The sequence below is a fragment of the Perca flavescens genome, chromosome 6 (genome assembly GCF_004354835.1).
Source record: "Perca flavescens isolate YP-PL-M2 chromosome 6, PFLA_1.0, whole genome shotgun sequence".
Classification (NCBI taxonomy): domain Eukaryota; kingdom Metazoa; phylum Chordata; class Actinopteri; order Perciformes; family Percidae; genus Perca; species Perca flavescens.
Genome location: NC_041336.1, coordinates 24,418,583 through 24,433,982, shown reverse-complemented (window position 1 = coordinate 24,433,982; position 15,400 = coordinate 24,418,583). Strand labels below are relative to the sequence as shown.

Genomic DNA, 15,400 nt, shown 5'->3' with positions numbered 1-15,400 from the left:
AGGCAGAGTGAAGTGGAATTTTCACTCTTGATTTAATGTTCGCCCCCTTTCTTAACGTTTTGTGGGCCCTTGTACATCAGCATGATAAGCTAATCTTTGGGCATTAAATACTGACCTCCACCAATTTAATAGGTTACTGTGAAAACTAAATACAACTTTAAAAAATATGATGAAATAAAAAAATGCTATATTTTCTTCCTAAAAGGTGGTCTAATTTTAATAAAATAATATTTTTGCGTAGATATGTTATATTCAGTATAGTCTACATTTACCAGTAAAGGTTTACATTCAGTGGTGGAATGTAACAATCAACAACTAAGTACTGTACTTGTACAATTCTGATGTATTTGTAGGCCTACATTACTTGAGTATTTCCATTGTATGCTTTATACTTATACTTCACTGCATTTCAGAGGGAAATATTGTACTTTTTTACTTCATTAAATGTATATGTAAGCTACAGCTAAGACTGTACAAATATGTCATCAGCTTAAAAATTATAATTGCTTAAAATAATATTGGGCCAACCACAACATTACATTCTGTTTACACATAAATGCATATATATAATAATAATAATAATAATAATAATAATAATACAATAATATAATATACAGTATATCATTATATAATGCTCTGTAATGGGCCATTCAAAGTTATTTTACTTGTAAGTACATTTTGAAGATAATACCTCTGTACTTTAATTAAATAAAAAAATTAAGGACTTATTCTTGTAATGGAGTGTATATTACAATTTGGTATTTCTACTTTTACTTGAGTAAAAGATTTGCATATTACTTACACCACTGCTTACATTACAGGTCTGAAAGTTGTGAAAGAGTTCTGAAAGTGCCATCATAGGAAGCCACATGATCAATAGGTCAGAATGTACTGTATTCCCTGTAAATAGATCGTGAATTGTGGTGAATTGGGTAAAAGAAACTTAACTGTCCTTTCAAAAGATATTTAATCTCAACCATGCAGGCTGTAGTTTAGTAGCTGATCTTGACCTCTGACCTCACCATTGAATACAAGAGGAGGCCTAGTACAAGAGTGAAGAAAATTCCCTCATGGGAATCTATTAAATGCCACATTTATTGTTTATTATATGTAAAGGCTAATTCATAGTTGGTGCCTCACTTTAAATGTCACTCTTGGACAAAAAGTGTTCATAGTTCTAGGTGGCCACTGACAAAACTTCACACTTGGGAATTAATTATGACTCTCAGCAATAAACACAAAATATCTATTCTCTCTGCCATGCCATGTTTGGGCATTAATTATGACTCAAAACAATAACCTCTCAATAATGAATAAAAACCATGCCATGGTCTTGCAGGAAAGAACATTCAGTCCTTTCACAGATGAACTTTCTTAACACACTCTGCAACACACACATGATGGATCGTAACAAAGCAGGATATAACTATCATCCATTCTCATCTGTTGCAATCACCTTTACACTATAGTTGTAGTAGCCTACACACACTGTCACCAACTCCTCCCCTTGAGCACGTTTTCCCTGTCTGTCTGGTTTGTTTTTGTGTTTTGAGTTACGTTCCTGAACGTACCCCGTTCCGGTTGTCGGGCAACGAGTGCAAGGCGGGAATTCCAGGATCATCTGGAACTGCTCTCACCTGTTCCTCATCAGCAATCTACACAACACACCTGGTCCTGATCATCATCACAACACTATTTAAGCTGTGACCTGACGTCCACTCCCTGCCGGATTGTTATCCATAACCTACTCGTATGTTGTGCTTGCGTGTCTGCCTAAATTGTTTGCTAGTCAGTCTATGTTTGATTATGCTTGTTTGCTTAAAGGTCCCATGGCATGTAAATTTCACTTTGAGGTTTTTTAACATTAATATGCATTCCCCCAGCCTGCCTATGGTCCCCCAGTGGCTAGAAATGGCGATGTGTGTAAACCGAGCCCAGGGTATCCTGCTCTGCCTTTGAGAAAATGAAAGCTCAGATGGGCCGATCTGGAATCTTCTCCTTATGAGGTCATAAGGAGCAAGGTTACCTCCCCTTTCTCTGCTTTGCCCGCCCAGAGAGAGAGACATCATGGCTTTCAAAGGAGCAAAGTAGCAGTTGGTCAAGGCCACACCCCCACCCTCCACCTTGCCCCCCTCCTCTCTCCTCCTCAATAGCTACAGACACAGAAATGGCACATAGGCCTACTAAGGAAAGCTCATTGTGGGGATGTAATTCTGTACCAAGGCTGAATTTCAAGAAAGAGACTTCAGATACAGTATTAGGGGACCACTAAGGTCTAAATAAAAGCATCCAAAGAGCACCATGTCATGGGACCTTTAACTGTTTCTCTGTCTTCAGTACCTTCACTGCCTGTCAACCAGAACCATCAACTACGTCGTTCCCTCAAGACCCCTGTCCACCAGTAGCCTACTCACCTCCCAACACGTTGTCACGACCACCAGCATTCCATCACCCGTAGCCCAGGTCTACTCACCTGTCTACACGTCTGGCATTACCTTTTCAGTTATATTTTTGTCATCAATAAATACTCACCTTTTATAGGGGGGCTGGGGGAAAAGGGCTTTATCTGTGATGTGTAATGTTGTTAATCTTGTGCCTTTCTTAATAAAAAATTGATAAAAAAAAGGCCTACTCACCTTTTTTTCACCACAATTAATGTGTGCGTTTGGGTTCAGAACCTGAGGTCTGACTCACGTTACCAGTACCACGTACCAAAATGGGATTCCGTCTTTGAATAACCTATTGAAACACAGTCAATTCATATTTTCTTCTGGTTAATGAGTAATGTTTTGTCACCATGAGTCACTAACAAAACACTAATTTTAAATAGGGCGGGGGAAATAGCGACTGATACCACTTTGTGAACTCATGTTGCACAAAGTTGGAAAGAGCCTGGATAACACAGCGGAAGTAAGATGAAAGGGCTTTCATACGTTTTTTTTTAATATTCCATTAAATGTAATAGACGCAGACGTTTCTCTTTAAAAAAGAATTTCACTCACGATGCAGTCGATTTATTGTTTAGATAAAAGCGTATGATACAATGCCACGTTTGAAAAATGAGGGCTATATATGGGTAAGTGATCATCGCAACATTTGTGTGAGAATTGTAATTAAAACATCGCCTTTTATAGTGGAATGTCTGTGAGTACATTGTGGGCGAAAACAAGTCCGTAGAATAGATTTCTCCTCGCAGATATTATATATCGTATTTGCTTTCTGTTTGCAGTAGCCTACAATGCTACAACCCCTAATTTTGCACGTTCACAACCCGGCTTTTATTTTGGAAGCAATGACCGGAAAAGCTATTCATTTTCTTTCTGTTACTGTTTGACTTGACTGGTACTGTCCTAGAAGGAGGAGTGCTGTATGCCCGGTCTGTCATACTGTGTAGCCTACTATCTCGACTTATCACGGGGACTTTTGCCAAACAATGAATTTCTATCAGAGAAAATAGTAAGTAGTTAAGATAAATAAAAATAAAAAACAAGGAAAAAGACAACCGGGAACATTGAGTCGTCGCGACAGAAAATTACGCAGGATGGGCGAGCGGGCGGACACTGCTTTTAAAACCACTGGATCCAAGTGGCTGCTGCCTGTCAGTGAATACTTGGGCTTTCCCCTTGATCAGGTAGGAGGATCTGTCCATGAATCACAAAAACAACGGGGATATTTCGGAGTTAAAAAACAGCATTCCCCAAGCTCTGTTATCTTATGAATGGCACACTGTGTTAAAGATTATATATAGTCTGCAAGTGTGTCACTTGTTGAGACGTGCAGTCATTCCCTTATTGTCATCGACGCCCACATTACAGTTCATAATTGCAATGATGTGTAGATTAAATGATGTTGGTGTCCTTCCAAAATGGCATTTAGAAACTGAAGACTTGCATGCAAAATTACTCGACGTTTATCGTCAACTATTTGATATTCTACTAAACAATTATCACAGCAAAACTCCCACATAACAAAATGTGTCTGGCCCACCACAGGGCCACATCCTTGCTACAATTCTGGCCCACTTCTGGCTGGGTCTCCGGCCCAAAACTGGTCCACACATGGAAAATCGACACAAAAACAGTTCCTCCGGCCCAGATGAGGCCCACACCCTGTAAAATGATTTGTTTTGTTTATGTGGCCCAATTCTGGCCCAGACACTGTAAAGTGACTTGTATTGTTTTATTTTGGCCCAGTTCTGGCCCAGACACTGTAAAGTGACAGTGTTTTATTTGGCCCAGTTCTGTCCCAGACACTGTAAAGTGACAGTGTTTTATTTGGCCCAGTTCTGTCCCAGACACTGTAAAGTGACAGTGTTTTATTTGGCCCAGTTCTGTCCCAGACACTGTAAAGTGACAGTGTTATGTGGCCCAGTTCTGTCCCAGACACTGTAAGACAGATCTGGCTGAGACTCGGCTTGGTCCCCGGGCCAGATGTGGTCCAGAAACTACGACATGTTTGTTGCTGGTTCCAATGTTGACTCTGGAGGAAGAAATGACACACACACACACACACACACACACACACACACACACACACACACACACACACACACACACACACACACACACACACACATCCATTAATGCCAAACCAAAACACTTTGAGTAAGCAAACTTTTCTTAATATTATATTATCTTAATATTATATTAATATCTATATCGCCCTTAGTTGAAATATATATATATATATATATATATATATATATATATATATATATATACACATATGTGTATATATATATGCTATGTAACAGAATTGGCTATGTAATTCAATGGGTCACAGAATGCTAGGCCTGATATAGCCCATACATTCAACAGATGAATCGACGCTGGCGTTGAATGAGCTAACACTCAAAACAACTCCAAATCATTGGATTAGCTATAGTGTAGGCTACTGGAGCAGTTATAATAATAAAACAAGATAATTAATTAAATTTACACAATGAGATCGCACTCATCTAGCCTATTTGTGATAAACATATCAGAATGTTTTCTGATAGCCTATCATCACAAACGATCTAATTGTTATAAAGATATTAAAATACAATTCTTATTGACATTTACAACAGCTTCTAAATGTAATACAACACTGTAATGAATAATGAAATCTTCTGCAGACTGCAAATCTCCGGCAGAGTCCTAGAATTTAACCGCCAAAACTTTTTTTTCAGGCGGCTGATTTCCATAATTCTCGTTGTGGCCCGACTGTGACAAAACGAACTCGGGCCGACGGTAAAAATACACAGCTACACCGAGTACGGAACTGACACTAGTACAACTGCTTTTAGCCGACACTAGCCCATTAATAAAACGCTGTATTTGAGCCAGCGCGAGTAAAACTGCCTTTAGCCGACACTGGCCCATTAATAAAACCGTATTTGAGCCAGCGCGAGTAAAACTGCTTTAAGCCGACACTGGCTCTTCATATAAAGCCGTATGTCAGCCAGAAGTGTTGTGTACACAGTCGGCACGACTCTGGCCCTTTATCTTTACTCCGATGCCGACACTGAGCCGACAGTAGCGCTTTTTAGCCGGAATCGGCCAAAATGTGCTTGCTATCTGGGCTATACATCCTTATAGAATGTATATGATACCACTGGGGATGATGAACCAAGTGGGAAAAAAATCATTATAACCATGCATCATGCTGTCACAATGTCCCTACAGGAGTATTATTTAGTAGTATTTTTTTTAAGGTATTAAAAAGCAGATATTACCTATCCTAATATCTATCTCTCCCACACAGGTGAATTTTATGGTGTGCCAGCTGTTTGCCCTGGCTGCTGCCTTCTGGTTTCGTCTCTACCTCAGTCCTAGCCATGCCAATCCATTGGTCAGGCACGCTGTGGCCACTCTCCTTGGCATTGCTTTTCTCATCTTCTGCTTTGGATGGTACTGTATGATACTGTCAGGGATACGCTCACACAGTACTCCATTCAATTTCATTTTCTGTCTTTACTGAGTCAGAAAGTCTGTGGTAGTGTGTGGTAGCCACTGAGTTCTCAACTATAATTGTCTACTAACTGTCTACCTTTCTGACAGATAGACAGGGCTGATGTCAAGTGTGCAGGGCTACAGGCTTATAATTATAGGAGGACAATGAGGCTGTAGACAATAAGGGTGCACAGAAAAGAGGGGCACAAGGGAAATGTTTGTGGTGGCATTTGATTCATGAGCAACAGGCTTCAGGCTTTCTGGTCCTGTGTGTCCTTGTCTGCAGGTACTCAGCTCACATCCTGACAGTGGTGGTAGCAAGCTACTTGATCATCAACAAAGCTGACATCAACAATGTACACAGGTACGTGTCGATCTTCATACTCATAAATGGAAATTATCATTAAAGTCTGGGATAAAGCTAAGTTATGGAGACACAATTTTGGATTATAAAATGGATCATGAAATGTTACAGCACTAAAATGTGGTGGAATTATTTACATGTTAACATATAAAATATTAGGTGGAATTAAATACATTCTTAAGTGCCTTGTGCAATCAATTAAAACTTGTCAGACAAGATCCACCTGGAGTCGATTTACGTCATAGGAGTGAACAGATGGCTCAGTCTAGATCAGGAGTCAGCAACCTTAGGCACGGGTGCCACCATTGGCACACGGTAGCTCAAACAATGGCACACTAGCAATAAGTGTGCAAAAGAGTTTTTCGGAAATGTTCAAATCCGCATGTCAAATGGCCTCTTTCACAGCCATTGCCAGGACAACAGCCAGTAGTTTGATTGACTTTTTCCCCATCCGCATTCCGCGAAGACCCACCCTACTCTGTCTCTAATTGGCTAGTACTAATTGCCTTTTTCACAGAATGTGACGCAAAGGGGAAAAAAATAATACAGTAGATGATGGCAGACTTAATGCTGATATGGCACACTGATTAACATGAACATTTTAAAATGGCACTTTATATTAAAATGGTTTCCGACCCCTGGTCTAGATAGTGGTAACTATATTAATAATTAATTTGTTGCAGTAAGGCAGTATTTGATATCAACAATCTGAAAAACAACATTTATTGTTTCTTACCTCTTGGAATGTACCCATTCAATTACTCCCTGCAATGCACCTCGCCCTTGTTATCCTTATTTTAAAAATGGCCTTTAAAGAACTCGGCTCAAGTGTGTCATCATGGTAGTCTTTTTCTTTTTATGAATGGAGCAACATAAAAAAAGTTTTGTTAGGTTACCCTGGTTTATACGTGTAAAGGGATTACCTGCAGGGGCAGGAAGATAGCACCTGTGTTCTATACATGTGGAAGCAAAACACAACATATAACATGCTGATTGTTAAACATGCATACCACATTACACCCCTCTTTATCACTGGCACAGGGTAAGAGAAGGTAACAAACTTAGGACACTGTAGTGCACACACACAAAAACAAGTGATTATTGTGATATGTTATAATGTCAACATTTGGGACTATTAGTCATTTGTTGTGGTGATCCTGGTGTGATCAATTAATTTGAGCTTGAACCGGATGATTAGTAATAATTTTACCTTTAATTACATTTTTACCTTAGAATGGGTCAGGTCATACATGTTCATGGTATCAACCAGCAGCTCCTCTCATAAGTCAGGACACAGTATACACATTTAAAAAATATTTAAAGACAGAACTGCATGTTGTGACGGACATGTTTAAATCAACTTCACTGTTAACAAGTAAATGATTCTTTTTGACCCATTTCCAGTTTACAAGTGCACACCAACAAGGTTCGCAGCAACTTATGTAAAATTATGTTTTGATGATGACATTTAAGGAAAATGAATAACACTCAGGTAACAAATGTTAAATTCTAAGCATCCGAGTATGCTATATCTTCAACAATTCCAGATTGCGCAAAAACTGCGAGGTGATAAAAACACCGTTAAAAATGAGTGACTGGATGTAAAAAAACAAAAATTGGAGAAAAAGGCACAAAGGTGAGACCTGTGTATATAGCAAATCCTGTGCTACTAATTCCATATTGTAATCTCAGTAATAGTTTAGTAGTAAAACAAATAAAACTGATTAGTAGTTGACCAAGAGGTATTTGTATTTGAATTTATTATAAGGATCCCCATTAGCTGCTGCCTAGACGACCAGCTAGTCTTCCTGGGGTCCAAAAGGTGGCAGCCCTACTTGGTAATATTAACTTTTATATCACCAGAGCATCTTTTTGTCTGATGTAGTTTTCTTTTTTTTAAGATGATTTTTTTGGCCATTTTAGGCCTTTATTTCACAGGACAGCTTAAGACATGCAGCAAAGGGCCGCAGGGCAGAGTCGAAACCAGGCCCGCTGCGCCGAGGAGTAAACCTCTATATATGGGCGCCCGCTCTACCAACTGAGCTATCCAGGCGCCCCTCTCTGATTTAGTTTTGTTCATTTCTCCACACGCAGGTATTCCATGGTGATGGCTATGGGCTACTTGACACTGTGCCAAGTGAGCAGAATCTTTATCTATAACTATGGAGTTCTGTCCACTGACTTCTCTGGGTAAGGAAACACGTAATCACTCTGTAATCTTCTCTCTTTGCCACACCTTCTTGGTGACAGCATATTAATCATTTTTTTTCAATCAGTTAACATGTGAAACTGTGTTGTACCTGTTTACACATTCGCCAGTACCACGGCCTTGTGTAAATACAACACCACTGATTAAAAAGCAGCAGTATTGATTGTTCACAGTTGACATTGTAGAGTTAAGGTACTTGGCTGCCTCCTGGCAACTGTGACTTTGTTGTGCTAGAAACAAGGCTGCTTCTAAAGGAGTGAGCAGTTTACTCTTTTTCTCTTTTTTTCATTACAGCATTACATTTGGACTCGACTCTTTCAGAATTATAAAGAAGAGCTAAAAGAAGAATTTAGCGAAGCAGGAGGGGATTTCCTATAACAGAAGATGAGCAGTGACTCCTTTGTCATTGCTCATTATTTCATAAATGAAAGATTGCATCATCAAAAATGACTATTTTGAAATTGAAACTCTGCCCACAGGTATTAACTGCAACTTCATTCCATAGCTATTCTTACATTAATGGCATGCGGTTGCTTTGAAAAAGAGGGTTATCATTTTGTTCACATACTGGGCCTCCCAGGAATCTCAAAAATCAGACAAATATTGAACTAAACATGGAGCTGCAAATACATGTGTTTTGTCAGGATAATGCCTGAGGTGGTAGCAGTGGTTTTACTGTGATGGTTCATACCAGATAAAGTGGATAATAATAGTGGTTACTGTGTGCAGTTGCTTTTTGAAAGGTGACTGTTGAATTTGCTGGCTCCTGTATTCAGCAACTTTTTGCCCAGTTCTGGTCTAGATGAAATTGCTGGCAGCAGCACTTGCACTCCGCCGCGTGACTTTAGCGATGATCAGCCAGGCCTGTGAGTCAGCCTTGGTAGGATCATATATTGAATTAGGGATCCAGCTTCTTTAAGCTTTCAGATTGGACAGATGAATGGTTGTAAATCACAGAGCTAGTGTACATATGTGTAGCTACTTACACAGGATTGGATGTAATAATCCGGTGCTATAAACAATACTTATATTATAAATATAAGGTTCTGTGACTCACAGTGCTTTTTGCAATTTCGGTTTTCTGCTGTCATGTTGTCCTCATTATCACCTTGATATGTTGTGTTGCTTTCCCTGTTGGAAGATGCCAAACACATTCAATCTAGAACTCGTCTCTAAAGTCTGTCTGCTTTTCTCCCATTAGTCATTCTAATTAGTCATTAGTCAGTCGAGCATTTCCATAAGCCGATTTTACTGAAATTGTGCAAGGCAGCAGAGCTGAAACTGAACCGGGTCAAAATATTGTGTACAGGGCCAACTTTAGATTCTACATGGAAAAACAGAGTCTGTTGGCTACATCGGTGGAGAGAGTTGCACATACTGGCTGGCCCCCTGAAAAAGTTTCTCTAAAGCCAACTGCCAACTCTCATTGAGCTGGCACTGCCAGCCGCTCGGCCCCTCTCTGCCTCGGTTTTCCATGCTGTCCGCACAATGCAGCCCACTCAAACACAGGAACCAGTGTGTGTGTGTGTGTGTGTGTGTGTGTGTGTGTGTGTGTGTGTGTGTGTGTGTGTGTGTGTGTGTGTGTGTGTGTGTGTGTGTGTGTGTGTGAGAGAGAGAGAGAGAGAGAGAGAGAGATGAAGTTTGTGTGCCTTTGCATACACTTACATTCTTGGGACAGAGAGGTCTTTATCTGTGAATGAAACTAGTAAAGGGGATGTGAAACTAGTCTGTTCAGAATTATTGTACAGGACCTTAATGACCCCCGCCGTCGCCTCCCTTCCATAATTTTTGGTATCCATTAATTGCTAGCTTACTGAAACGACTAAAACCAAAATGTAGCTGTATGTGTTGTAATGTATGTTCGCCTAGTCTCTCTGTTTACTGTTGTGTATTGTTGTTTTGGATGACTGAATTGCATTGCAAATAAGTGTGAAAAACCTACAGTATTTGATGGGTGAAATGTTCGTACTAGCAATATCCCATTGGTGTAATCAATGTTAGAAAATCTATGTACTTACACTGTGAGCTTGAGAAGATGGCTATCAGGCTGTACTGGTTTAACAGAGAGACGAGAATTAAGTGAAGATTTTGAGATTAGAATGAATTGCATTGGATTAATGACCTGACATGACAGGTATTATTATATGACTGGTATGTCAGTCATATAATAGATGACTAAAATAATGACTAAAAAAATATTTTATTTTACTTAAACATCCTGCTGTGGATTAAATGTGGAGTGCTGAGGTAGCACTAGAATAAGCATATTGTATTACAGGGATTTTACTGCTTTTTTTTTTTACATTATATGACTTTATACTTTCATTATGTTTTCTGCCCAGGCCTCTGATGATAGTAACCCAGAAGATAACCACACTGGCTTTCCAGCTCCACGATGGTAAGGCAGAGGAGAAGATGACCACACACACACACACACACACACACACACACACACACACACACACACACACACACACACACACACACACACTTAAATGTGCACAGATATTGGCAAGCCTTTTAATAGTGGAGGCAACATGCTCTCACAATGAATTAACTTTTAAGATACCAATGTCAATGACAATGTGACAGTGAGCCAGCATGCACAATACCAGGACCCTGAAACTAAAGCAGCTAAATGAAATTCAGCCATCATTCATTTTATAATTTGCTGAAAAATGGCAAAATTAAAGTTTCCAAACAGGTTACTCATGACGTCATCCCTTATTTTTCAGGTATGTGTAAGAAAGCTGAACAACTGACCCCAGAGCAGAAGCCTCTGGCTATAAAGTAAGTGTATACCGTGGTTAATAGTCACAACTTCCAGTACACTTGCAGTGTGAAACATCAAGGGTATAGCCTTCTTGGAGACAAGTCAGAGCACTGTGTCCTGCGAATAATGACATATTTTTCCCCTACTGAATTTAGCTGATTTTCTTTTAAAACTGATCTTTGAGGTGCACATAGTTTATAATGTAGGGTTGATATGGTAGGGTTGCATCTGAATTAACACCTTATTTAAAGAATAAATAACTGTTTCTTTTCCTTTAGCCACGAAGGACAATGACAAGGAGATGCATTCATGGTGAATAGCTTGTTCATGTAAAAAGCATGCTGTGAACTTAGAAAAGAGGCATCATTTTGCATGGAAAATATTACATTGTATGCATGTGAATCGATAAAACAACAGTCATCAGTGTACCATGCATGCAATTTTAAAACTAAAATTTAAATGAATTTTAAAATGTATCAAAAAGCGATCATAACTCATAGTGTTGCTCTTTTCTGATAATCCTGCAGCTCTAAATTCCATGATTGTCTCATTTTTGTTAGCTTAATTTAAGATTCCTGGGCTACCAAATAGTTTTGGATACCAACATATATACTTATTATAATTAATATAGGCGGAAGCTCAATAGGTCAAAACTTTTCTCTCAGGAATCACTAAGCTTATTAAAGCTGATTTTTTATATAGTTTCCTGTTTGCTTCATTGTTTGGAACTGGTAACACTTCATAACCAGTTCTCAATACACAGCTCTGGTTTCTTAAAGTGCTGCGGATCTGCTGTCAGAGAACCAAAAGGGACCAGATCAAAAGCTAATTTATAATGTGGATTGTCTCATGTGTTAGTTTTTGTTCATTCACAGAATGTTTACTTTTATGTAACATTTCATCTGCCAAGCAATTATACAGGTTCACAGAACTCCTTTTTTAAATGTGTCATTTTTATTAAAAAATAACGGCATGCTTTTCTCACTATCCACCAAACTTAGATGAAAAAAAGTGAATACCACTGTTGCATTTTCACATGAAGTGATCACTGCTATCATACTAAAAATATGGTTCTCGTTTGTTTTAAATTATTTCTCCTACAGTGTAAGGCCTTCTCTCATCGAGTACCTGAGCTACAATCTGAACTTCCTGAGTGTATTGGTGGGACCATGCAGTAACTATAAGGAATACATAGACTTCATCGAGGGCAGACACATCAGCATAAGGCTTAGGCAGCACTCTGCAATGTGTAATGGGCAGAACGGTTATGATAAGACACCGGAGCCATCACCTCTAGTAAGTTAATGAATGCATATCTGGTTGCTGCTTCCTTAATGACACAGCATAACCTGGGACTATTGTAAAATCTGTCTAAGTCTTCTCCTACTTAGATTTTTGTATTCACTGTGAGACTTGAATCTTATCAGAGTCAGATTCTTCCATTTTTGCACCTAGTCCTACTGCTGTCATTGTTTCAGCCTTGGTTGTAAATATGGCTCATTTCCTCTGATCTCAGCTGGACCTGGTTTTGGACTGACTTAGTCCAGTTGTCATCACGTCCATTTGTAATGTGTGTTTCCATCGCTGCTCAGCAGTTATCAATTTTCTCTGCAGAACGCTGTCTGTCGAAAATTGCTGGTCTGCAGCGGATGTATGCTGTTCTTCCTCACAGTGACTCGGTCCTTGCCAATAAAGTACAACGTGGACCCCCACTTTGTCAGCCAAGCCCCCTTCCTCACAAGGCTCACCTACGCTTTCTTCTCCATTCAAGCAGCAAGGCCCAAATTCTACTTCGCCTGGACACTGGGTGAGCACTGTGTGTGTGTGTGTGTGTGTGTGTGTGTGTGTGTGTGTGTGTGTGTGTGTGTGTGTGTGTGTGTGTGTGTGCGTGCGTGCGATTTAATTTTTTTCCTCCGTCCTGTCAGCTGATGCAGTCAACAACGCTGCAGGTTATGGTTTCTTGGGGATGGATGAAAATGGACAGCCATCTTGGGACCTCATGTGCAACCTCAACATCTTGGGGATTGAGGTACCCTCAATTTTTTACGTGATTTAATAAACATACATACACAGTCTCTCTACATTGTGTTAAGTTCATGTTGGTCAAAGTCAGGCAATGACTTTTAGAGGACAAAGTTACTGTTATGTGGTTATTGTTATTTATTGATATTTTTTCAGACCGCCACTAGCTTTAAGACATTCATAGACAACTGGAATATTCGAACAGGAATTTGGCTCAAAACGTAAGTACTGCAAATGTGAGCTCCAATACGCATGCATGCAGTCAGAAAATATTTACTCAGCTGTCCATATCATAAACTCTTTTGAATATGTTTGATTACTCTCACCTCTTTAGGGTGTGTTATGACCGAGCCCCCAAACACAGGTTGGCGTTGACCTTTATCCTGTCTGCCCTGTGGCACGGTGTTTACCCAGGGTACTATTTCACCTTCATCACTGCCATCCCCATCACCATGGCAGCACGAGCTGTGAGTACTCCACCTCCTCTGGAAATTCAAATGAATATTTCATCTTCAATCTTACTTTTAAATGCAAACAAAAACACAGTTCTTGATAGTGATACAAATGGTTCTAGAAATGTGTGTATCTGTCACAAAACAGCTATATAAGAAGGGTTTGAAGTGGCGCTTTCCTGTAGGTGAGGTAAGGTTGGTTGAGCAGCTTCATCTCAGTTTTCAGAGAAAACCCAATAAGTGCACCTGGCTGACCTGTTGATGATAGTAGATGTTATACCAAAGCAAAATATACCATACATCAACGAATGGTTTTAGTAGACTAAATTCATACAATCAAGAAAGCTATTAAAGTGTTGTCATGTAACTTTTCACTGGTGTGAATGTATCCCTCTCTGTTCATCTGTTCATCTCCGCAAGGTACGTAAGTCACTTCGCCACTACTTCCTGGGCTTCAGAGGCTTGAAGCTAGGTTACGACATTTTAACTTGGGCTGCCACCCAGCTGGCCATCTGCTACACCGTAATGCCTTTTCTACTTCTTGCAGTAGAGCCCACTTTGGTTTATTACAGGTATGTAAATCATCTTAAGTCCTCTCGCCTCTTAAGTCCAATTCATGCTTACTGCTTTCGTGGGACCGCGTGGTTACGCGTGACACAAATTTTGTCATAGTTCTCGCCATCTTGTTTTCTAATGCACATGAAGAGCGTCGCACGCAGACCCCCGGATTGTAGTAAGTATAGAAGTGCTTGCACGTCTGCCCTGCACATGCAAGTCTGCAGCTAACAGCATTTGTATTGAAGTTTGAATAAAGACGAGAAGGTACAAACAGTGAAATGTGGTTATGAGAAATGAGCACCAGTGCACCTGTGTTTAGGTCATTTCTGAATACATTTTTGTGTACAGGTGTATTGCCACAAAGTTGTTCAGTTCAGAAGTTCAGTTTAAGGAAATGTTCTGTGGACCCACTCAACAAACTACGATATCGTTGTATGGAACCAGATAATTTTGGCATTAAAAATCAATCGCCTAATCCACTTATTGTTGCAGCTTTAGTATTCATGTATTTGCAGGCCGTTAGCAATATATAGATGTTATATTAGGAGCTATGCCAGCAATGCTGTTTCTACTGGCTGATCACATTTATTAAGGTTGAAAAGTAGAGGCCCAGAATTCTCCTTTGTTTTATACATTTCCAAAAATAATAGTTTTGAAGATGATGGCCGGCTCTATTTTGTAATATCATTTTTTCCTACCGATCAACATTTCCCCTTACAGTACTTTAATGACAAAGTTACAAAAGTTACACTCCGTTTTTCCTCCTAGGTCTATGTACTTCCACGTTCACATCATCAGCATTCTGGCTGTGATCGCCCTGCATTGGAAACACAAATCCAGTGAACCCACTGCCACCACCAAAACGTTTTACTCCTCCTCCTCCTCCTCCTCCTCCTCCTCCTCCTCCTCCTCCTCCTCCTCCTCATCTTCGTGCTATGCCCAGTGCCAGCCTGTTCACTCTAACAACAATGACAAAGTAGACTGAAAATCCCCACTTCACGTTCTTTTACCAGGCTCTCATTCAAGGGTGAATATCGCTTAAGGGCATTCAGCCAACTTGAAATGGGAAAACATTATTTAATTTTGGGA

General features: G+C 39.8%; 1 protein-coding gene across 2 annotated transcripts; it reads left to right on the top strand.

Moving 5' to 3' along the window:
- The first annotated feature begins 3,356 nt into the window (after nt 1-3,356).
- mboat1 (membrane bound O-acyltransferase domain containing 1) lies at nt 3,357-14,603 on the top strand. Of its 2 annotated transcripts, XM_028581255.1 has the most exons (12): nt 3,357-3,631; nt 5,746-5,891; nt 6,220-6,297; nt 8,392-8,487; nt 10,849-10,904; nt 11,242-11,296; nt 12,383-12,575; nt 12,894-13,086; nt 13,205-13,308; nt 13,458-13,522; nt 13,636-13,768; nt 14,174-14,603. In XM_028581255.1, exons 1-12 carry the CDS (start codon nt 3,542-3,544, stop codon nt 14,423-14,425), a joined length of 1,461 nt encoding a protein of 486 aa, XP_028437056.1. In that variant the 5' UTR covers nt 3,357-3,541; the 3' UTR covers nt 14,426-14,603. The 2 variants fall into 2 exon arrangements, with proteins under 2 accessions (XP_028437056.1, XP_028437057.1); XM_028581256.1 differs by lacking the exon at nt 5,746-5,891 and having other exon boundaries at nt 3,557-3,631.
- Nucleotides 14,604-15,400: the final 797 nt, after the last annotated feature.